General features: G+C 44.6%; 1 protein-coding gene across 2 annotated transcripts in view; it reads left to right on the top strand.

Annotated features, from left to right (window-relative positions):
* The window catches only part of LOC146862687 (EF-hand calcium-binding domain-containing protein 6-like), a 478,924-nt gene that overhangs the window by 415,440 nt on the left and 39,582 nt on the right, over nucleotides 1–23,902 (top strand). For both annotated transcript variants that reach the window (XM_085641926.1, XM_085641927.1), the window contains exon 17: nucleotides 10,396–10,568. In XM_085641926.1, coding sequence (XP_085498052.1) covers nucleotides 10,396–10,568 — 173 coding nt within the window. The remainder of the gene's footprint in view (nucleotides 1–10,395; nucleotides 10,569–23,902) is intronic.

Raw genomic sequence — 23,902 nt, 5'->3', positions numbered from 1 at the left:
AAGTTTCTGTGGGTGTCCCTGTCCATCGTCTGGCCCCCTAGGTGTCGATTCCTGCGCCTGATACTGGTTGTAGGAAGCCTGACATCGGTCAACCTCCTAGTATATAAAAAAAAAGAAATTCGAACCGGCTTCTCCGGCAGAGGCTCGTTCGTCCCAACACAAGTTTTGTTACTACATATTTCTTTCCGAGGACTGCTAAGTTTATAAAAAGAAAGTGCGAGGTGCTACTGTCACGGGTTCACGAGTATCCATTTCGGGGAGGAACATAAGCTAAGCATTATTTTTGCTGGTGACAATAGATAACCCTTTATCAGTTTAGGCGAGGTTTTATTAGTGAATAAGGTCATCAGCTGTGTCGTTCGAAATACTCTGAGGCGGCTAGTATAGGGCTGGGGTTATCTTTGGGAGAACAGGGTGCTTTAGACATATTACTTCGGGGTAATTGGGCGGGAGTAATTCTGGGTGGTGGAGATGGTGTCCTTTAAGAACAAAAACCACTGACATATAGTCCCCGTGTTGTGGGTCAGATTGGGGGACATCAGTCGTCTTACCTGTCCTTTCCTTCTCAGCCGATTAGGCTTAATGTTTGTAAAAAGGAGAGGTAGTAACGTGGTAAAGTATGTTTGTTTTTGTTTCTGTCAATTTGTTCGAACACCACTGTGTTCAGGCCAATTATACACTTACCAAAGGGGTGTATGTCGTTTAATTTATTCAAGAAGAAAAGAGGGCGAGAGAGAGAGAGAGAGCCTTTTGCGAGGGAGGGGGAGAGAGAGAGAGAGAGAGAGAGAGAGAGAGAGAGAGAGAGAGAGAGAGAGAGAGAGAGAGGGAGAGAGATGTGCATCAAGTAGGCTATTTTGGCATACACACGACATAAAACGAGAGAGAGAGAGATGGGTAAGATAATAGGCCACTTGGTGCACATACAACATGGGGTAGCATGGGTCTGTTCCATGTAAGAAAACACAAGCGGGGAAAAGACATAAATTCGGTGATCATGTACACACAAATGTCGGATAGGGTATGACAGCACATGCAACAAGATGGAGACTCAGGGTTGCGTCGAGCACGGGGACCTCTCCTTTCCTGTCCTCTATTCCTATGCACGCTGCGTACCTTTAGTATTTTGTAGTTTATCTTATGGGTTGTCTGACCCTTTTATTCTCCTCCCTTTGATCGGTGGACGCACACTTCAATCATACAATGACGCTCTCTTCAAGTGACCCAAACATGAAATGCATACACATTCATATCGTATAGTCGTAGTATACACGCACAATCATGTCATACAGTTTTCCACGTTTCCAATGATGATCTGTAATTTTTCGCACTATCTCGCAACATTTGTCTATGGTTTCCCTGATATTGAACTTGGTGCGGTCCGTGTCCACTCCACTTTTCAGTCGGAACTTCGTCGTGACCTATAGAGGGGAAAATAAGAGGGGAGGGGAGGTGCAGTAGTAAAAATACCTTAGCGCGTGTAGACACGAAAAAGTTCTACCTACCATGTACCAGGCTAGCCGCAGGAGTGTGTGATACCACGGACTTATTATTCTCTAGGTCGATGCGAAGATGTTCTAGTTCATTCATTTCCTGAATTCGGGTTCCCTGGTCGTACATGTATTTCTCAATTGGTCGTATATTGTGGTGCAAGATATCATACCTTGCGTTCGGTATATACCTTATAGTTGATCATTGATTTGACAACTCTTTGAAAAGGACAGGCATGGTGGGTACAAATTCCGTAAAACAAAAATGTGTTAGGCAAATCGAGTTTGTATTATCGGCATGCTTTCGCTTAGGAGTAACAATCATTTGTTCAAAAAGGAAAAAACTTTCAACAACCTAGATGATTAGTCATGACACTGATTTCGTAATTCCTTTTTTTTTTTTAAGAAGCCCTTTATTTAAAACAATGTCAGTATGGAAATACGGGCCTACAGCCGCCATAGATCGGCCACGGTGTGAGAGGCGTCGAGCAACATGAGCAACACTAGATTAATATAAAAAATTTGGTTCCCCCCTTTCCCCCACCATCATGTGTGAAAGTATCGCATACATATATATATGTCTTTTTAACACAAATGTCACGTGGCTGGAACGCCACAAGGAGTTATAGGCCACTCCTACATCAGCGCCATCTTGGGGCGGGGTCGGGCCAGTGCACAGTCTAAGTCTTTCCATGAATTTAGCAGTTGAACCAGAATTCCTTTCGGTGGTTCGAGAACCTTCGTTAGCGTCAAGCTTTGCGTCAGCATGGCGTCACTGCAACCTTGTAGCAATGCCATGGTTCGTTCTTAGGGCGGGGGCAGCAGGCGGGTTCTTCCGCCGACGCTTTACTTTCTCACTGCACCAAGCGGAGGCAAGGCGGCTGCCGCCCGGGGAAAAAAGAGCAATGGCGGTGGTTTTGTCCTTACCGGAAGTCCGCAGGAGTCGAATGTCAAATGACTCCAACCAATTCTGCAAGGCTGAGGGGAGCGTTCTGTCAAGGGTGGGGCCCATGCCCTAGCAAACAAGCTTTTGAGTCCAGAATTGTCTCACGGTGGGCCAGGCCTGGAACCGGAGGGGTCGGCCGCCGGAGTTCAAGGGCAGCAGTAGCAGCAGCTCCTCGGTACAGTCACCGGAGAGGAGCCAGCAGCAGTAACAGTAGCAGATCGGGTGGTGCTGCCACCGGAGTGGCATCAGTTGCAGCGACAACAGCAATCCGGAGGACATCATCATCGGAGTGGGCCCCTACTTACTTGGCTGCGGGGGCCCACTCCCCGCGTCGGGTGCTAGCGGTAGTCCTGGTGAACCCTGTCCTTGGGTGGTTGCCTGGCGGCCGCGTGCAGGGGTGCCGGCTCAGCCGAACGGCGAATGAAGTGGCAGGGCGCAACTCAGCTGGCCGACGTGTGAAAGGCGTGGTTTGGGGTGCCCTCATCTGATGGCGAGCCTCCACCTGGGGAGGTGGGGGAGGTCCGTTCGCGTCGCCTCCCCCCGCCAGGGCACCCTCCGTTATTGAAGGAAGAAGTGACTGGGAAGACCCGCACAGCGTGCCAGGGTGAAATTCAGCAGGCCGATGAAAAAGATGGCTGGGTGCAGCTCAGCTGGCCGGAGAGTTAAAGGCGGTTGGGATGCCTGGCAAGCCTCCACCTGGGGAGGTGGGGGAGGTCCGTTCGCGTCGCCTCCCCCCGCCAGGGCAGCAGCCATAATTGAAGAAAGAAAGAAAACGGGAAGGTCCGCACAGCGTGGCGGGCTTCGCCTTGGTATTTGCCAGAACTTCGGCGCTTCGTATAGCCTCCGGCCTATTCGCACAATCGCTCGCCACTGATGTCAATGGATTTTTGCATGGTTTTTATAGCCCAAAGTCAACTAAGAGGGACCGCCCAAAACAGGCCAATGTTGCAATTTCGAGGAAGGAGAGGCGAGGACGGTGTCACGTGGACGTTAAGGCTTTGGGATGGAGGTTGCAGCAGACTGTTATGTAAATAGTTGTTTTTTAAAACGTGTTTTATCCTGTTCATTTTGCCGGAATGTTGTTATACTTGTAATTTATTAAAAAATGTTTGACCATACTATTTCGCTGGAGCGTTGTACGTATCAGTGATCTGGTTAGCGTATTCGGAAAAAAATGGCATTTGCTCGATTGCACGTGATCCTAATCAAGTGTGGTGACGTTGATGGTGGGTATCAACAAACTTCCGGTTGTGTCTATTGGGGTCCCTATTTTTGTTCAGTTCCAAATGGACCGGGCACTGGGATTTCCAGTGTCCGAACCCTCTACAGAATGCACATTGATTTCCATCTAAGTCTCTCCGTCCGTTGTAGGGTGTAGATGCATGGTCTCTAGGGGGTTTTTGTCCTGGTTCTCGCTGTTTACCTATGGTATCGAGTTGTACCCAGGTATATCCGAACGGCTCAGCGTGGTCAACTTTCCGGATTTGTTTCCACACATCAGCCGGCAGACATAGCCCAAAGAACAAGTCGATATCTGCTAACGTCATTATCGTTGAGCCTAAGGCTGTACCTAATTCAGTGTAGAAGGCAGTCGGGTTCTTTCTCAAGTCGGGTAGGGTCTTTCTAAAGGTCAAAATATCTTGCCGGTCCCACGGCTGGTAGACCCAGTTATATACAACCCTTCCCTTCGCATCTTGGTGGTTGATGTCGTCGTGTGTTCCCTGACCCCGTGGGGGGACCCAGTAGGGGGCAGCTTCTTTAATGGGCATCATGGCCTCGGCCCTTCCTCCCTGGGGCTTAGTTGCCATGGGGGTTTCCGTTGTGGTTGTCTGTCCATGTTCTTTAAGGTGTCGGTAGACCTCGAGTGTACGAGTGAAGAGGTTCGTTACATCGCCCTCTCTTTCTTCCCCAATGTCTACCTTCCTATATAGGGCCGCTAGGCCTTCGGGACCTTTATCGTGGTACCTATTCTCATATGTATTCAGGGTGCGATAACAGAGCCGTACGACGAAGTGTCGTCTGCGGCTGTCGGCATACGATTTATACACGTCCGTTATATACTCCTCACTTTCTTTTCGCTCCACCAGCGTCCCTACTATCTTGTCAATTCCTGCTCGTTCATCTTTAGTTAACCGATTCATTCTGGTGGACTCTTTCTTTCCTATCTCATGGTCGTCTAGCGTTGTAGTCGACGTTAGGTTTAGTACAAGAGGTTCAGCCGGCGCGGAGGCCGTGAGGGCCGAGGCCCCTGTACTGCTTTCGTTCGTGTTCGGGGGTTGTGGGTGTTGCACTACTGATTGGGAGGGTGCATACGGAGGGGGCATGTAAATGGTCGGGGGACCTAACAGTAATTCGTCATTCGTTTGCTGCCTGGAGGACAACACAGGGTAGAGCAAAGAAGGGGACCTAACAGCGTACTGGCCTGAGGTTTCGGGCTCCTGGCTTAGCTTAGTTTCCCTTCTCTCTTTTATGTCTTCTTCTAACTTTTTAGCGGCAAGGTGAGCTGCCTTTCGTAATTCCTTTTCTGCTTTTACTTCTTCCCTCTTTTTCCGTTGCGTCGCTTCTTTACGCCACATGCCAATACTGTCAAGCATAGTAGGCGTCGTCTTATTGCTACGCAGAGCTACTTCTAGCGCTTCTATCTTGCGATCGTCGAAGGATCCCATCAGTGGCCACTGACTTTCGGGCTCCTTCTTGGTATATTTATGCCACAGCTTGCTATAAGCCACGGCGACTAGTCCATATTTAGTGAACATGTCCTTATTAGGGGTGCCTTCCAGTGGAGCCGGGTGGTTCACCTCTAATAAGCGGTCCGGGCAGAACCAACTTCCAATCAGTGGGGAGAAGATAGGCATGACGGGTTTCAACGGGGACAAAAGTCAGCACTACCTATCTTTTCACTGCTTGCAAAGACTAGACAGAATATCTCTATTCCTCGTTATTTGTAAGCAGAGAATACCTCCAAAGAACCAATATCGAACAACTAGTGTTCGGACAATCAATCAATCAATCAATGGGGAGATAAAGATAGGCACGACGGGTTTCAATGGGGACAAAAGTCTGCGTTACCTACCCTTCACTATTTGCAAAGACTAGACAGAATATTCCTATTCTACGTTATTTGCAAACAGAGAATATCTCAAAAAGCACTATTCTTCAAAACAATCAATGTTCGGACAATCAATCAATGGGGAGATAAAGATAGGCACGACGGGTTTCAACGGGGACAAAAGTCTGCGTTACCTACCCTTCACTATCTGCAAAGGGAGAGAGAGAGAGAGTATTTCTACTCCTCCCCGTTTGTAGACAGCGAATATCTCAAAAGAGGACAATCAATGAGCACAATCAATGAGCAATACTAGTATTCAATCAATCAATCAATTATTTCGCACTTTTGTCGTGTTTCACGACCTTACCCGGACCGCATGGACAGTTTCTCGTCTTCCGCCTCCAGCGCCCGATCGTCCTCTATTCTCCGTATTTGCCGCGGCACTCCTGATGGTTCCCAGTCAGGACCGTAGATCACTCGAGAGAGGTCTGCTCGGAACCAGTGAAGTTCGGATGATCGGCTGCCAGACGAGGGTCTATTGGGCAGGAGCTCTCCCGATCGTTGCAGTCGTTCACTCTGTCGTCGGGACCTCTCCCACTGGATCCACGTGTCGCTGATGGGCCCCACGTTGGGCGCCAATTGTTAAATGGTAGCGGCAGTTTCAGTCGATATCTTCCAAGTATTTTGCCCGGCGATAATCGCCTCTCATACCACTCGATAATTTACCAATAAAAGAGGCAGGCGCCGGAGACTGGAAGGCAGGAAACAAGGTTTTATTCCGTCGGAGCAGAACACATCAGATCAGACAGCAAGGTATCGTCACGAGGTGCTCTAACTGCATCTCTGAGACCTGGTCTCTTATACACTGGTTTATTGCTTTATTACACATAGTACATTCTTGTGATTCCCTTGATGTGCGGGGAAATATCCCCTGAAGCCCCGGTTCAGATCCGATCCCACACATAGATACAGTAGAAGTTCCCACCCTACCCGCAGTGGGAGATGGCTATCGCGCAGCAGGGAATTCCGCTAATTCCCGGGGGTGTGTGCAACTGGCCGGGTCTCAGGGGGTAGGGGCTTTGATTCTACTGTAATCCCTTTGATGTGGGGTGTTTCCTTTACAGTAGGGGCAATAAACTGCATCCGCAGGGCTAGGTGATGGCCTGGGACCAGTTCGGCCAATGGGGCGCAGAGGAAGGGGGTTATCAAAGGAGAGGCATGACCATGTATGGGTTTGTCGGTCGGAAGTGGTTCCGTAGCAGGGTCGCGCAGAAGGAGAGGGTTTATGGCCTGTATGAGAGAGCGGGGGTGGCCAGCGCGCGGGGGATGCTCGCAGCGCCAAGGGGACCGCGCTGGCGATTGACAATGAGTGGGGTGTCTAAAATGGCGGCCGTGCATTCGTTGCGCGTGGTGCTGGGGAGGGGCAAGATGGCGCAGATAATGTTCAGTTTGCGAGCTAAATTTCCACAGTGGATGTTGGATGTGGGCTTGTTGTAGGTAAAGTGAACGCAGCTGTGGTCAGACCAAAGGAGAGCTGTGGTGTGGCTGAAGGAGATATGTTTGCTGGAGGTGAAGATAGGGTCGAGTGTGTGACCTGCGATGTGGGTGGGGGTAGTGACAAGTTGTTTGAGTCTGAGGTTGGCGAGGTTGTCCAAAAGGGTGGTGGTGTTGCGGTCGTTGTTCTTTTCAAGGTGAAAGTTGAGGTCTCCCAGAAGGATGTACTCCTCGGAGGGGAGCGCGTGTGGAGTGATGAAGTCCGTGATGTCTTCACTAAATTGTGCGCGGGGTCCTGGTGGTCTGTAAAGGAGGGTGCCTCTGAGCGTGGTCTTGGGGTCGGTGTGGATCTGGAAGTGAAGGTATTCAGAGTTGGTGAGATTGACGTCTGAGCTGGTTGAGATGCGGATGGATTTCTTATGGACGATAGCGATGCCTCCTCCTATGTGGCCGGTACGGTCCTTGCGAATGATCTTATAGCCTTCCGGGATGGCAATGGTGATGTCTGGGGCTGAAGAGGCATTCATCCATGTTTCTGTTAGGAAGGCTACGTCCGGAGAGATGGTGTCTAGTAGATTCCAGAGGTCAATGGCGTGCCTGTGGATCGATCGGGTGTTGAGTAGGATGCATTTTAGATGGTGGGGGTCGGTTATATGTTTTGTGTTTGTGGGTGAGGAGTTGTTCTTGGTGCCGTCGAACTTGCAGGAGTTGCAGGAGAAGGGTCCATGGGTGTGTCCAGGGGCGGCTTGGACGCAGTTGGGGGAACGGCCGGGGTTGAGGGCTAGGAGGGTGGTGGCATCGTAAGTAATGCGGGAGGGGTGGGCATTACGAGGACCAGGGGGAATGGCGCTGGGCGCGGTCCAGGCGCGGACGGGCGTAGACGGGCTTACCTTTGGCGCACCTTCGGCGCGACCGGGGCGCGATCGCTGCGCGTGAACGCTGCGCGCTATTGCATCTGTCATATAAGGATAGTGGAGGGGGAGGGGCGAGGGAGGAGCTGCTGGGAGGCGGGTGCGTGGTGTAGGGGGCGGGCTCCGGCCACAACAACAACAACCCAGGTAATGGCGGCTCAAAGGCAATAGCCGACCGGGTTGGGGAGGAATAGTTAAATAATTAATCTGTGGTGAGTAGCGGGGCGCAGACAGTCAAGCAGACAGACAAAGCGCTATCTCTATGAGCAAGGTACTGTGAAAAATAACGAGTTTCAATCGATATAGGCACTCTCACAGCGCTAGCGAGATGCAGTAAATTCAAGCAAGCAGAGTCGCAGTTGAATAATGCTTCAATCAAAGTAGGCACAGTAGCAGCGCTAACGATACCCAGCCAGCGTTAAGGGAGGAGCAGGGCAGGAGGGAGCGACCGTGTCCAACAGAGTCAGGACGTAGATTTATATGCTTACCAAATATTTGCTGTTTGGTAGGAGTCCTTATTTTCTTTCAAAAATAGCCTTGATCTATCTCCCATTTGCTCAATGAAGGAGCCTTGCGCCAATAAAGTTCTGTTTAAGCTCCAACGAGAAGTTGGAGCATAATATTTTGAAAGACAACATTCAACACGATAGCAGCATCATCAGCAGTGTGGAAACGCAGAGGAATTCAGTTAGGAAAGATTATTTCTCCAGAGAGAACAAATGCCCAGTTTTGAGGTCTTTCCAGAAGATGACATGGTCAGGGATGAGACCTACAAATAAAAGAAGAGAGTTCCAATTTATTGGGACCATGTAGGTAAAATAATGTCCACCTTGTCTTATGTGGCAAGGCATAGGAACCTGAAGTAGTTGACGTGGAGAAGATCTGATAGATTTTCAGTGGCTCATAAGAATTCTCCTTATTGTGAAGGTATCCATGACCTAGATGATAGACTGCATGATGAGTCCTGCAAAGAATCTTAAGCAGAATATACCTTGCGATGGGTAGCTAGTGAACAGAGGCTCAGAAGGAGGAGATATGGAAATCCAGAGGAAGGTTAAAATCAGGTGAAATGTCATGTCTTTTATGCTGTAGACCAGCAACAAGTCAGGAAGGGAGACTAGAGTAAAATGAATTGCAAGTGATTTGCAATAATCCAGCCTAGATATAATTAAGGGGTGGATCACAGTACATCTGGTGGCATCAGGTATAAATTGACAGATTTTATGCAAAATGTCGCAAATAATGTAAGCATGGGGCCTAAACTTTAGTGATTTGTGTGGTTCTGATCAAGTCAGAAGCATAAATTACGGATTTTGGTGACTCAGGTGGGTGGTGACCCAGGTGTCTTCAGCCACCAATTGAAATGGTGACCAAGAGGCACCTTTCCAACGTAGACATTAATGTTCACCAAAAAATACATTGTTGAAAGTGCACAGGATCACTATCCAGGGGTTCATGAAGGCTGAAGAGAATTAGGGTATAATCTGCATACTTTGTGAATATACGCCCAAAAGAAAGGATATGTTTGACCAATGGTTGGACTTAGAGTTTGAAGAGCATGGGACTTGAATATGAGCTAAGAGACCCTTCTTACTCTTATTTCTAAAATTTACACCTAAAAGGTAAGAGATGAATTGCTAGGACACAGTCGGAAAGATTTGAGCGAATCCAATCGAGGGTTTTTCCCTAGACACAGAGAGGCGCAATAGAAGAGTTTTGTGAGACACAGTGTTGAAGGCTGCCTTGAAATCAAGTAAGAGCAAAGCAATAGAGTGGCATTGGTTTTCTTGATGATAGCTGTGGCGAGCAATAAAATGAGATTGAGCTGGAACCAGAATTCCCTTGTACTCCAGGAAGGAGGAGAGTTAAGCATTTGCTTCCTTTCTAGTAGCTTAAATGGCAATGTAAATACATCTATAGTTACCTAGAGTGGAAACACTAGCAGAATGTTTTTAGAAGAGGTAATACGAAGGCCTGCTTCCAGGAAACTGGAACCCGGTTTTAGTCAAGGGAACGGCTGTAAAGAATGTGTAAGAAAGAGGTATAGTGTCATTTCATTAACCTGAGTCAAGTGGTGACCTTGATTTAAGAACCAAAGTCAAACTTTTGGTTTTGTCAGGTTCTACTAATGCAAATCCCGGGTGAACTGATGAGACTCTGCACAGCAAAGTATGAGGATAACCTACAGGTAAACACACTGCAGCAGGCCCAGACCCAAGAACTTTCCTAATAGTTTAAGGCCACAAGTTCCAATGTGCTTGACCTTTTTGTGGTATTTTTTTTTCTTATGCAAAGTGTTAATTAATGCTAATTATAATACTGTTGTCAAATACTATTGTACAAAATATGCTGTCAAAATAACAAAAAATAATAATATATTGACAAAGAATAATGTTTCTACTCTTTTATTATCCTACGCCCTTGTGTTGAATGCTCTAAATGAATGCACTCTCTAGAGTCTCCAGTTCAAACCCGGATAACCCTTTGGTTGTGCACCTCACACCCTAGGTGGAGTACCTGCTTGAGGACCTCTGGAAGGAGTTCGAGGAGCTGGACCCCTACCACACAGGGTTTGTCAGCAAGGAGGAGTTTGGTGACATCCTGACAGAGCTCTGCGTGCAGTTAAACGAATACGAATGCGAAATGCTTGCCAAGAAGTTTGAAACCAATAGAGATGGCCGGTGAGTTGAGCTTGAAGGGCGTGTGTATAATAAGTGAAAGTGCATGCATGGGCACACCCAAATGAAGGCACCGGTGCCAGGGGAGCTGCCTCCGGAGAGCTACAACCTTCATCTTTTTCACTTTAGTGTTCTTTTGCTCTATATAACAATGGAGGCGTCTGTTAAAAGCAGTATATAATAATGGGGATAGTGTCACTTACATTACAAAAGTCATATCTAGGCTGGAACAATTTCTTTTACAAATCAGCTCTAAGAAGAAGCTCTGGGGACAGGGCAATGCCAGCAGCGAGGCCTGAGGAGGAAATCTGCTTCCAAGTGCACCGTGGGCCGGGAATGCATGTTTAAGTTTTGGAAGTTGCTCAGAACATTTTTGTTGAATAAATATGATCTTTTTCTTCTTGCTCCGTTTAGGTACAAAGTTAAATGTTGTTTTCTCTGTTAGGGCCCGTGTTGCTATTCTCTACCCATACTCAGGAAAGGTTCGCCTGCTGGATTGTAAGCTGGTATCTTTGTTTCTGATGCTATTTCTGCAGTACCAAGAAACTTTGCATATATTGAGCTCAATAAATACAAATAATATGACATAACATGACAGTGTTCTTCAGCTATCTCAATGCCACTACGTACATGTATACCTACATAGAATACTATACAACACCAAACATCAAGCCAAAAAGTAAAGCCCGCATAAGACTGAGCGACACATAGGACGAGAAAAGGAACAACTGCCCTCCCTCGATTCGTCTGGGTTTGGGAATTTTAGAAATGCCTGGTGTATAGGTTTGCACTACTCAACGAACACCAGACTCACTCGGTAAAGATATAGGGGACCTTTTATACTTCGCTATCTTTAGAAAGAACCTTCTTTTGCAATCAACAGTGTTGCCACCAGTTGGTCGTTGTATCAAAGCTTCGTTTGGGCCTAAGGAGAGTACAGATAGTACATTTAAGGCATTTAAAAATAAAGTACAAGAGTAGAGGCTGGCCCAAAAAATGGGAAAACGTTTGGACCCAATGGGAAAAGTATGGAAGTTAATGCGCAGCGGAGCCAGGGAACTGTCAGACTTGATGTGATGGTTGGATACGAAATTGTGAGATCTTTTTGATTGTAGTTGTATTACTCCTCACGTCATATCTTACCCTGTATTAATGATGTATACGGACGTGTATCAAGCAACTGGTTATTAAAGAGAAATTTAAAAAAATATATTTAACTGCAGGGGTAAGTGTATGGCAAAATATGTATTACTGCATGGATGTAGTTAAAAGAGACCTGATGCTGCCAAAAGTGAAATTAATAATGCTATAATCAAAAACACTTCTTTTCTTATGCAAAATTATGCTTAAAAAGTGTTCTGGATGCTAAGGAGAAATATTTGTAGTATTATTAATATGGTATGTCTCGACCATTCAAATGGAAAAGCACAGGAGCAAGAAACCCCCTATGAAAAGAAGGCTTTTAATATTTCAGTTATTTCATAATATCCCTTGGTTCCTTATCAAATGTCCAAAATAGGTTTCAGCCTTACTACACTTGCTTCTGATTGGCTGCAGCATGTTGGTTTATTAGACCCCCGTGGGGGGTTGAGTGATGTCCTTTATCTCCATGCTGCATTGTATGACATTTTCAGGATTGCTGCTGATTGGTGGCAGCCTCCACCAGCCCCTCACATGGGGACATACCCGCTCCTTCTCCTTGGCTAGAAATGTCCTCTCCTGACATTGATTTTCTCACTATGAGAGACATGACGCTGATGTTATGTCACTGATTCATTCAGTACTCTGATTGCCCTTGACTCACCTCAGGTCACAATTCTCTTTGCTCTTCTGTAAAGGAAAACGCTTACCCCCAATGCTAGTCACAAAACATTAAAGTTTTTGTATCTGAAAAAAAGAGCTGAAGAACTTCTGTTAAAACTACTCCTTATCTGCTGCCATCACACTACTTCTGCCCACATGCAAGTTTCTGGAGTGCTACGTATGTGATGCCACCAAGCCCTCTGCCCTTGTTTTCTCCCGTCTAGTAAATTCGCTCATTTATGCTGCCTGTCTGGCTACCTGACCCTTCTGGTGACGTATAGATTCGTCTGTGTTTTTTTCTGGCAGAGACAAGAACTGGACATATTATTATTATCAGTCCATTAAAGATGCCATTTCTGCTGTCCAGCTTGGACATGACTAGAGATTGGACAGTAGCTCACAAATCATCAGAACATGATTTTCATTTTCCTAACAACTAACAGTTGGGAATGCAGACTGGTGCCCGGATGTTAGGTTGCATCTACTGAGCAGCAGTAGCAACTGGCAGGGAATGAGGGAGGAGGGGCGCGTGGAGGGAGGGGGGGCGGTACAATATTTAAAAAAATACTACTTGCCTTTTCCGCTGGCCGCGTCTCTCCTCTGCTTCTTTAACGAGTCCCAGAACCAGGAAACACTCAGGCTCCCCATAGCCAATCACAATGCTGCAATGCAGCATTGTGATTGGTCTGAGCGCCGTGGATCGATACTCAGATGGGGACAGGGGGTCTGGGCATGTTCCCCACCAGGCTGTGTAATGCAGCATGGTGAGAAACATGCAAAGTGCACATGAGTGTTTGGTTGGGCCAACATGGCTGGCCAAGCAGTCATGCGCACCTGGAGTGAGAAAACCGCTCCTCTTCCTGGGAATAAAATAGTTCTCAGTGACTATATTAAATTTCTGGAGAATTACACAAAATGATGTGCAACTACGCAAAATGCAAAGCAGTCATTTTGTGAAATTGGGTCCATGTATCATTTTTTGACACAAAGATCTTTTTGTGCTTAAAAAAGTGCAAACAACAGCTGCTATGATTCTGAGTGTTTATGTTGGTCCTGTGCTATAATTGTGTCATGAACGGCGTATGTACCTGCTGTGGCGTGTTGGTGGAACTTTGTGTATCAAGCATAACATGAAATTCCCCATTACATGAATTACAGGGGCATAATTCAAATTCCACCCGGACCTAATTATGTCCTGGCATACTCAGGCAGATTGTTCTCTCTGCAGACTATCTGCAAGAGTACCTGTGGGGGTACAAGGGCACCCAAGGGACTCTTGGACTTTTTGTCGAACAGTTTCAATACTACACAAATTGTCGCTGCTTATCTACGTTGCATAGATGCATGACTCTTCTGAAGAAGTGTATGTGGATCGGGTTGGCTGCACGGAGATGATATATACACTGAATCTATGTGCAACCATAATAGAGTCTGGATGAGTTCGGGAGAAACAAGACACAGAATAAAAATCTAATGTTCTGGGTGGTGCAGGCTGCTGAATAGCTTTATCACAGCTGTTGCCCTTTCCATGGGCGCATGAGAGATTTCTGGTTCTTTTCCTCCCAACTAACTGGCCTCCCCTTCATATTGGTCTAAAATCTATTTCTTCATTATTCCTTTTCTTTTTACCAAAGCATTACAGTCTTTCTTACATGTACCCCCTTACAAGGTTCATATTTCAGGCTCTCTACCCTCCAGTGAATTAGTGCCTAGACTTCTAAAAAATAAATGAAAATCATGTGTTGAAATTGAATCCACTTGCGCGACATAAATCACTCTAGACATGGCTGCAGCTCTTGGTCAGTCATTTTTCTGTGACTTGCATGACCCACAGGTGTCATCACTTCTATTGAGAGGGGTTTAGGAATTTGTTTTGGTGTAATATGCTTTTAGCACATCAGGGTATTGTAGAGTATTTTTTTTATAAAATGGACAGACACTCTCAGGTTTCTGAACACTGATGCTAAAGAGAAGCGTTAACAAAGAGGCTTAGGCCGCAAAAGATAGTTTTCTAGTTTCTTTATGAATTCCAGAAGTTCATGTGTTCGGAGGGCAAGAGTAAGACCGTGCCCGAGTGTGGTGGTGACCACCCATAAAAAAGCTGTCTCCTATCCACTGACACTTCCATCGTGGAACTTCCTGATGAGGAGAGCACAGGATTTGAGTATCGGTGGGTCTTAAGCGAGTACTTCAGGGGCGTAACACAGGCCCCTGCAGCCCCTGCTGTGCAGGAGGCCCCACCCATCAGGGTGCCCCTAATCCACCCAAGGCCTATGAATATCAGTGAGATATGGGAGACCCAGGGGTTCACTGCACCTCTTTCTACATTGGGGCCCTATCATTTTGTGTTGCACCCGTAGCGAGTAGTAGAGCGCAATCAGGCACACCACCAGTACACCTGCCACACAGGCCACAATTAGTGTGACCAACCATTTGTAAATTTCACGGACCGTTCGTAATTTGGACCTCATGTCGATCCCTTTTACGGTTGCCCGCTTGTCCATAATTTTGGGCCTTGCAGGGAGCAGAGCTGTTCTCCTGCAAGAGGCCTCAGCTCCCAGATGGAGCCGCCCCTCGGGCTCATCCTGGGAGCACAAGTGCAGCCCCACCCCGCCCTGTGTAATTTTAGTATGCTGGCTGATTACCACATACAGAATGACAATGGGCCAGTTTGGGGTGTTACAGCATGTGGTGGACCTCCTCGTGCCGCGGTCTAGGGCAGGGCATTCTGTTAGAGTTAGATAGATGAAATGTATAAAACAAATGTAAAAAAACGCCCATGCTGCTATGTGCCAGTTCATGAAAAGAAGCTGGCGGAAGAAGTTATAAAGAAGAGGTTATATTTCTTATACAGTCTCATCATTTCAGAGGTGAAGCATCTTTAATATAATATACAACGAAGCCATAGTTGCTGCTTTTTTATTTATTTTATCCAACTAACATCCATTGACAAAGTCAATAATCATGGCTTGTTGTAGGTCTAATGTTCCTGGATGCAATGATAGAAACAGCAAAATACCAGTCGGACAGCACATTATGCTCAGCACGGGAGACATCCGTTACAATGCGGGCATTGCATCGCAATGCCTTTACATCGCGGTCATTAAAACGCAAGTCGTTGCAACGACTTGCGCTGGATGGCGCTCTAACCTAAGGAATAGTATGATTTACTATTTCAACACCTTCCCTACTGTACGTAGACTGGAGTTGGAATAGTAAATCATACTATTTCTAAGTCCAGCTCCCTCCAGTGCAAGTCGTTGTAACGACTTGCGTTGTAAGGAACGCAATGTAAAATACTGTGTTGTGAATGTATGCGTTGTAACATCATACATTCGCTCAGCACATATTTTATCTTAAGTGATTTAAGCCACGCCCTTAATTACAGCAGACACACCCCTTGGAGAGACCCCTAGTATTTTCATCTCACTCAAAGCCCTGGAAACGACACCATGTCACAGTCACCTCACGTCCTGGCACTGTGCATCATGCTGACTCATGACTTCCAAGTTTTCAGATTGCTTATGTGCAGGGGCATAGTGAACCCTCCGCCATACCTTGCTTTAGGAACTACAGCGAGGGTGAAGTTCTTTATGGACTTCAGCAAGGGTGAAGTTCTTTATGGACTTCTTATGTCTGCAACACAGTAGACAAAGGCTCAGCTCATAATTCATGTGAAAAGGTGGGTTAGTGAATAAGTGAAGGAATGGGTAAATGGCTGGATGGATTAGTGAAAGGATAAATGGATGAGTGGAAGGATGAATGGATGGATAATGAGAGAAATGATGGATGGATACGTGAGTGAAAGGATGGATGAGGGTAAATAGATGGATGTATGGGTGGAAGGGTAGATGGATGGGTAAAAGGGTGGATGGATCAGTGAAAGGATGGATGGGCGAGTGAATGGATGGATGGATGAGAGAAATGATGGATGGATTGATGAATTGATAAGTTAGAAAGGGTGATTGAATGGCTGGATGAGTGAAAGGGTGGATGTAAGGATGGACAAGTGAATGTAAGGAAGGATAGATGGACAAAAGGATGGATAGATGACTGAAAGGGTGGATGGTTGAGAGAAATGATGGATGGATGGATGGATGAGTGAAACCATGGATGAATGATTTGCAGAATGGATGGGCGGATGTTGTGATGACTTACTTTGCTTTCTTGGTTGCCATAAGAGCTTTAGTTTAAAGTAGGAGGCATTTACATTTTCTGGCTACTCCCTTGCTTATGTGTTACTATCTGTATTTTCTGTGTGCTTATGTGTGAGATCTATACATCATGCATATGACATTTTGAGTGACACCCAACTGCTACTTGAATGTTACACTAGTAATTGTAAATGTTTGCATGTTTTGTTTTAGGTGTAAGGTTTTAGGGAGAGCCTCATAGTGCAATGAGCTGTGCTTGAGATGTATATTGTGTTTGTAGCAACAGGCAAGACGTCACAAATATACTATCTAATAGTGTATCGACAGTGCCTTCTTTAAGAAAGGTGCAGGGAAAAGCACCTTTGTGACTTCACCGTCAGCTAGTGCAACTCTCTGTGAAGCCCCCATAAGCAGAGTCAGATTCCATATTTTAAGTTCCACTTGCTGAAACACCCATAATACGTTCCCTATAGTGGGTTCATCACAGCAATCCTCCCTTTAGTTCACCTATGTTTGCCGCTTTACATCTCACAATGGCACTCAGATATGAGATGCTAGTAACAAAGTCTATCCGAGGAGATCTTCCTGACCACTTCTCTCACCAAGCATACCTGCTTAGGACCATGAGTTGTAAACAAAATATCAGACTGGACAACCCAGTGCAGTAACCATATAAATAGATTATTATCATATAAAATACCGCAAAAAGACCTGCACAGTTGCTCAAAGATGCGTGCATACCGAAAAAACATGAAATGTACGATTGACTCAACCTAATATAAACTTATTTTGACTTGTTGTCTATTTGCTTACTTTCATACTATCACGCAACTACCTCTGATGTGTCTGTAAAACCTACCTTTTGTCCCGAAGTTTTGTCCTGAATTTTGACCTTCTGTCCTGAATTTTTGTCCTGAATTTGGATCCTTTGTCCTGAATTTTTACACTTACCGTCCTGAATTTGCACCCATGCCAGTTGGTCATCCTAGCCACACTGCAAGTCAACAGTCATCCAACCAAGCACTCCTTACAGTGTAGCGTCAGTCCTCTAATGTGCTCTCTTTTTTAGAGCGTTGGTGCTTAAGCATTTCACAAGTTAATGTGTTTTTCAGGTGTCTCCCTTGTGTTCTTCTCTCCCCCTCCCGCTCCGTGTTGCTGTCTCATCGGTGTGCTTTTCTCCCCTAGCGTTGCTGTCGCTCATCTGTGTACTTCTCTCCCTCACCCCATGCTTTGTGTGTCTCTGTCTGGCCTGTGTGCTTCTATGATCGCCCTCTTTTGTGCTCCTCCTCATACCCTTCATGTGCAGCTTTTACTCTTCATCCTCCACCAGCTCCCCCATTACACCCAGATACCTGTGCTCTTTTGAAATTGTCGCTTTCACGCAAAAAAAATCTTCATTTTTTATTTACCGACACAAGTGGCATCCGCCATCTTTAATCAGTAAATAAAAAATGTAAGTAATGATACACACGCATCATTTAGCTGGCGTGTGAATACATTCCTGCCTCAGCCGAATTACACCGTTGCTCCTTTTTTTGACATTTTTTTTATTTTGGTGATGCTGTACAGCGTCCCGAAACTGTATGGCTCCTCGCAAAGCAAATGGCAAAGACCAGTAGGCCCAAAAAGCAAGACTTTGTCAACGCTTGTTTTTATGACTTTTGGAGGGCAGGAATGTCTCCTTTGACCACTTCAGAACACTTCTAAACATACAGAAATACAAACGTGGAGCAGGTTTCGGTAGATACTGATAGTGGCAGCAAACAGACCGAGTAGCCACCATCAAAGAGTGACCAGAGTGTGCAGGAACGCATTCCCAGGATGCCTCGATTCGAGGCCTCCAGATTCACCTCATCTGCCATGCTTACCCAGACACTCTTCTCGGCCACCGTCGGTACCCCGGCTGCAAGGAAGTAGGCAGAAAAATAAAATGCCCCCCCACTTTGAACCACATGACAATAAACAAGCAAGCAAAGTGAGAGACCCTCACCATTCTATGCAGGCCTTTCAGAATTATTCTGCCCTTTCCCGGTCAGAAAATAGTGAACAATTATGCTTTTACAGCACACTTTTAAAAGAATTTGGCCAAACAGCTACATGTTTACCAGTCTTTGCTTATTTCTTGTCACTGTACAATTACACTATACTTTGTTCTATTGTCTTTCTTTCCTTTTATTCTTCATTAATATTTTCTATCTCTATTTCTCGCTGTCTTTGACTCATTCCTTCTATCTTTTTACCTTTCTTTCTTTATATCATTCTTTCTTTTCTACTTCATAGTATTCTTTCCGGTCTCTTGTAAGTCCTTTGTTTCATCTTGCTATCTTTCGGTCCATTATTCTTTCCTTCCATCTCGCCTTCTTGCTACCTTTTTGCCTTTCTCTGTTTCATTTCCTTTGCTCCTCCCCCTCTTTGCTTCCTGAGCCTATTTCCTCATTCATTCTTTTTATTCCTTACTTACCATCTTCCTGCCTTTCCTGCCCCCTTCATTTCATTATGCCTTTCCTTCTTTAATTCTTCCTTTTTCTTCTTCTTTCCTTCCTTTAATTGACTTCATTTTCCCTCTGTCTCTTAGTCCTGTTTTTCAGATGTCTTCTTGAATATTTAATTTTGCTTTCCTGCTTTCCTTCTGTCTTTCCCTCCGTCTATTTTTCCTTTATAATGTTGTTGTTATTTCCTTTCCATTTTGTCATGCTTCTTTCTTTCTCCTACTTTCTTTCCCTCTAATTGTTTCTTTCTTTTACCCTTTCTTTTTCTTTTTCTCTTCCCTCCTTAACACCTTCCTTTCCTTCCTTTCTTCATTTGTGCTGTCAATCAGCTGTTTCCTTTCTTTCTGACCATTGTTCCTTCTTTGCAGTCATATTTGCTTTCTCTTTCATGTTCTATCACTCCATTAGCCTCTTACATATTTTTGTCATTGCCATCATTTCTTTTTCTTTCTGTTCCTCTTTGACACCCTTTTTAACCGACTTCGACAGCTTTGCTATGTATATTTTTTCCTACAATATTTATAAACTTAAGCTTTTATCTTGTGGCCTGCATATCACACTATAGGGAAATAAAAGTTATTCTGACCCCTGCTGAAGTTGGTAAAGCAGGGCCTTTCCTACACTCTTGCCCCGCTGCCTTACTGCTTTTTGTGTGGCGTAGGCTTTTTGAAATTCTGTTCCTTGTCTCTCAGCCACTTTTATGTAGTTGTTTCATTCCGAAGCAAAGCCAACGCCTTCGGTTTTGGGAGAACAGGAAACATGTCAAACCCCTTCCCTCGTCGCCCCTCCCCCAGCAGCCGGAGAGTGGCAGGGCCCTTCTTTCATGGCATTATGGATCAGACGCCCGGAGACCTTGCTGGATTACTGATCTGCCCTTTGTCTGCCCAGCCAGCGATTGTGTCCTGCGACGCGCGCTCCCTCCTTTACCTCTCAGGGGCTGGGAGGGGACACTACATTTCTGCCATTTAGTGCAGTATTATACCTCTACTTGTACTTTGTACGCTTTTGTAACATGCACACATGTCACTTTTCCTTTTGTAACGTATCGTTTGCTACCTCTTGTATTTTGTTTGCTTTTGATACATGCACAACGGCCACCATTGCCTCATGTAAGGTAACGTTTGTTTTTGTGTTTTGAGTGTCTGCCATTTATTGCAGTATTTTACCTCCACTTGTACTTTGTACGCTTTTGTAACATGCACACATGTCACTTTTTCCTTTTGTAACGTATCGTTTGCTACCTCTTGTATTTTGTTTGCTTTTGATACTTGCACAATTGTCACTATTGCCTCATGTAACGTAACGTTTGTTTTTGTGTTTTGAGTGTCTGCCATGTATTGCAGTATTATACCTCCACTTGTACTTTGTACGCTTTTGTAACATGCACACATGTCACTTTTTCCTTTTGTAACGTGTCGTTTGCTACCTCTTGTATTCTGTTTGCTCTTGATACTTGCACAATTGTCACTATTGCCTCATGTAACGTAACGTTTGCTTGTGTAACATGCTCACTTGTAATTTTCTCCTCATGTATCAGTACTGTTCCTATTGTGCAGCGCTCTGACACCTTCGGGTAAAGTCCGCGCTATATAAAAACGCATAAAATAAATAAATAAATCATGTTGTTTGACTTCTTAGCAGGGAGAGGCGAGTGGCAACATCCCCTGTTATTAAAAAAGTATATTTCATATATTGCTTGCCAGTTCCTGGTGACCTCGTTTTTATGTTAAACCAAGGATTTGTTATTAAAAATACTGAATATCTTCAGAATAAACCTACCTTCATCTCGATCTAGGCCAGGTCGCCATATGTAGAGCTAGCCGCAGGGCCGGTGATGTTTCCATGGAACAGTTGATTTTTTCTTAAACATTAGTTGAGAACTATCAGCGAGCTCTGGGTGGCCAGGACACAAAGTTCTTTCAGGTTTAAATTACAGTTCCACAGTGAAAGAATCATAATATATGCATGGATACATTGCGATGAGTGAAACACAAATTAAAAAAGAATACGAAATCACCTGTTATTCTAACATTAGAACATTAGAACACATACAACCACGAAGGAGATATGTATAGCAGAATTTTACATTTTTGCACGTTGTAGGGAATGATGAGAAAGATGAGATCTATATGCATGATTCTACACATTCTGAGCTATTGCATGTTTTTTTTACTCTGACTTGTATTAAACTGATTGTAATATATTTTGTAATTGATGTCTAACTGCTTTTTCGCGTGTCTAATTATGCACTGCAGATTCTACTTTTATTCTTCATGTTTACAAACAACTTATCTCTTTCATGTGCTCTTTTTCGGGTACTCAGCAGCAAAGCATGGAAAACGCTTTGGGGTATTCAGGAAATATCCCAAAACCCACTTCTTCTCTCTCCTTTTGTAGGCTGGCCAATGAGTTTGTCTGTGCAGTCTAGTGCCGGGACACTTTTCAAGTAGCTGAGCACAGTAGACATTCCTTCATTCATTCTTTCGTTCACTCACTCATTCGTTCATTCACGTATTCATAAAAATGCAACTTTTAAGCAAGGAGTTAAATGGTTTGTCAGAAAGGTGATGGGGCGACCACATTTTATAAGGAATAACGTATCCCATGTTGTAAGTCACCTCGCAGTTCTATGACTTTTGGCCTCATTCCTCTACATGGTTACGGATTTCATCTGTGAATTTCAATATTTTTATAATATAAGATGGGGGTACTTTATGTATGATATAATATGATATATTAGTCATATAATATAAGTTGGGGACAACATCTTCTGGTTGCTATAGGCTGGCTCAATGCGAGCTGAGTTTAGAGATGAGCACAGTGATTCTCCGACAGTGCAGTTGCAGTGGTAATTTAATGCAGGTGAACACATTGTATATATCATAGATGTCCAATAGTGAATTTGTTGTTATGTGGAACCTTTGTTTGACCAATGTGAAAAGTACAATAGAATTATACAATATGCATACATTGAAAACACTTTGCATTGACTGATCAACGGCCAACCAACCACCCAATCCCAGGGAAAAAAACAGAAAAGTCCTCTGGCACAACCACTCATACACATAGAACACTAAAAAGATCTTTACCAAGATCAAACTGACCCCCACAGACCAATCTTAAGGTAATCATTGAACAAAGTCTACTACCTTTACTCAACAAATACCAAGAAACAACCCACATGGATGATGGCACTCCCAGAGCGGCACAGAACGAGCAGCCAGCAGTGCCATGAAATAACAGAAGATACTATAATCTAAATAGTGTTTATGGTATGGTGTTGATTCTGTTTTGAACATTACTTGGACTAATCACTGGAATTTTTTTTAATAATACATAAAAACACACCATAACCTCCATTTAGCTGCTGGAGCACATCGTCCCATATCCTAGAATAAACCAAATCAACCCTGGTTCCGCTCCGCTGCCTGCACGCTGTGTCTGGTCCCTGCTCCATCCTCTGCGGGTCTTATATAGACCCTTTAATCCTTCACAGCCGCTGATCTCCTTGTGTTCTCACACTTTTCCCTCCGTGCCTGTTTCTGGGTCACGACAGAGGCATTCTGTGTGAACGTGGTCAAGTCCCGAGCAGTGTCGAGATTGCCTTCATTGTTACCACAGACATACTTTGTGGCACTTTAGAAGTGCCTACTGAAGGTTGTCAATCACTCACCCACTCCATTTTTGCACATTCAATTCTGCTAGTACATGTAGATAAAATCAAAAAATTTAAACAGTCTGTAGAATTTCTCACAAAAAACACTTTTTTATCTTTGCCTTGCAAATTAATGTTGCTATGTGATTGGAGCAATCGATACTCCTACTAAGGCAGATATGCAGTTTTGTCCGCTATCAAGAAGTCATGCACTCACCCAGGGCGCGTCAGTGCACCTGTTTTTATGGGGCGGCTCTATCTAAAGTGCATACAAGAATTTCTCTGAGTTAGCACATGAGCTCCGGAAACTTATACATACGGATGAAACAACAAGGCAACCACTGCTCACAGTTTTCGAGCTGCGCAGTATGTCGCACATGCACTCAGAGAAATTCCGAGATAATTGTATGAGCCTTAAACAGTGCAGTTGCATAGGAACAGGCATGCAGTTGTGTCGTGTGTGAGCCCACGTTCATTATATTGCCTCCGGTCAGCAAGCTACTGTGGGAAATTGTTCACAGCCTCTGTGTTACTCAATTTTTTTCAAGTGTGGGGTATACTTCAGTCACTCGCAAAAAAGCACAGAACTTGCCATGCTTTTTACACAGGGTGCATTGCACTAGACTGGCGGCATGTACGGCAACAGGAAGTTGGTGCCTATGGCAACTGTGGAATTCGTAGTTTGGCATTTAAATAGCATGCCTGTGGTATTTTCATGCCCAACTGCACCGCAAATGGCAGCAAAAGAATAAGTAAATTAAAACAGTGGTAGAAGCACTTCAAATTGTTGGACAAACATGAAAAAGTCAGCAAAAAAACATGCAAAAGTCAAAGGAAAAATACGTTTAAAAAAATCTGTTGAGAAAATCCAAAAATATACATAAATGACAGAACACATTGAAATATATCAATTTAATGTATCAAATGGGAATCAGACTACTTAAAGACTGCTCTCACTGAATGCATTATTGTCCCTGTTGCTGATTACTGAGAAATGAATGCGAGTCCAATATTTTCTCTTAAACACATTCTAATTAGTTTAGCATTTCACTTTTAGTCCAAAGTATCTGCTGTTTTAATGTTTCTATGATTTTGAATCTGGTTGACAAAGCCATTTTAGGGTCGCAAACTCTGTCACTCGAAAAATACAGGGGTTGTCACCGCAATTTCTTTTTTTACTAGTTATTAAACCCTTTTGCAAGTCTTAAATGCCTTTTTGTCTCTCAAATGGGGTTT

The sequence above is a fragment of the Triturus cristatus genome, chromosome 2_2 (assembly GCF_964204655.1).
Source record: "Triturus cristatus chromosome 2_2, aTriCri1.1, whole genome shotgun sequence".
Classification (NCBI taxonomy): Eukaryota; Metazoa; Chordata; class Amphibia; order Caudata; family Salamandridae; genus Triturus; species Triturus cristatus.
This window is presented reverse-complemented; position numbering and strand designations above follow the sequence as displayed.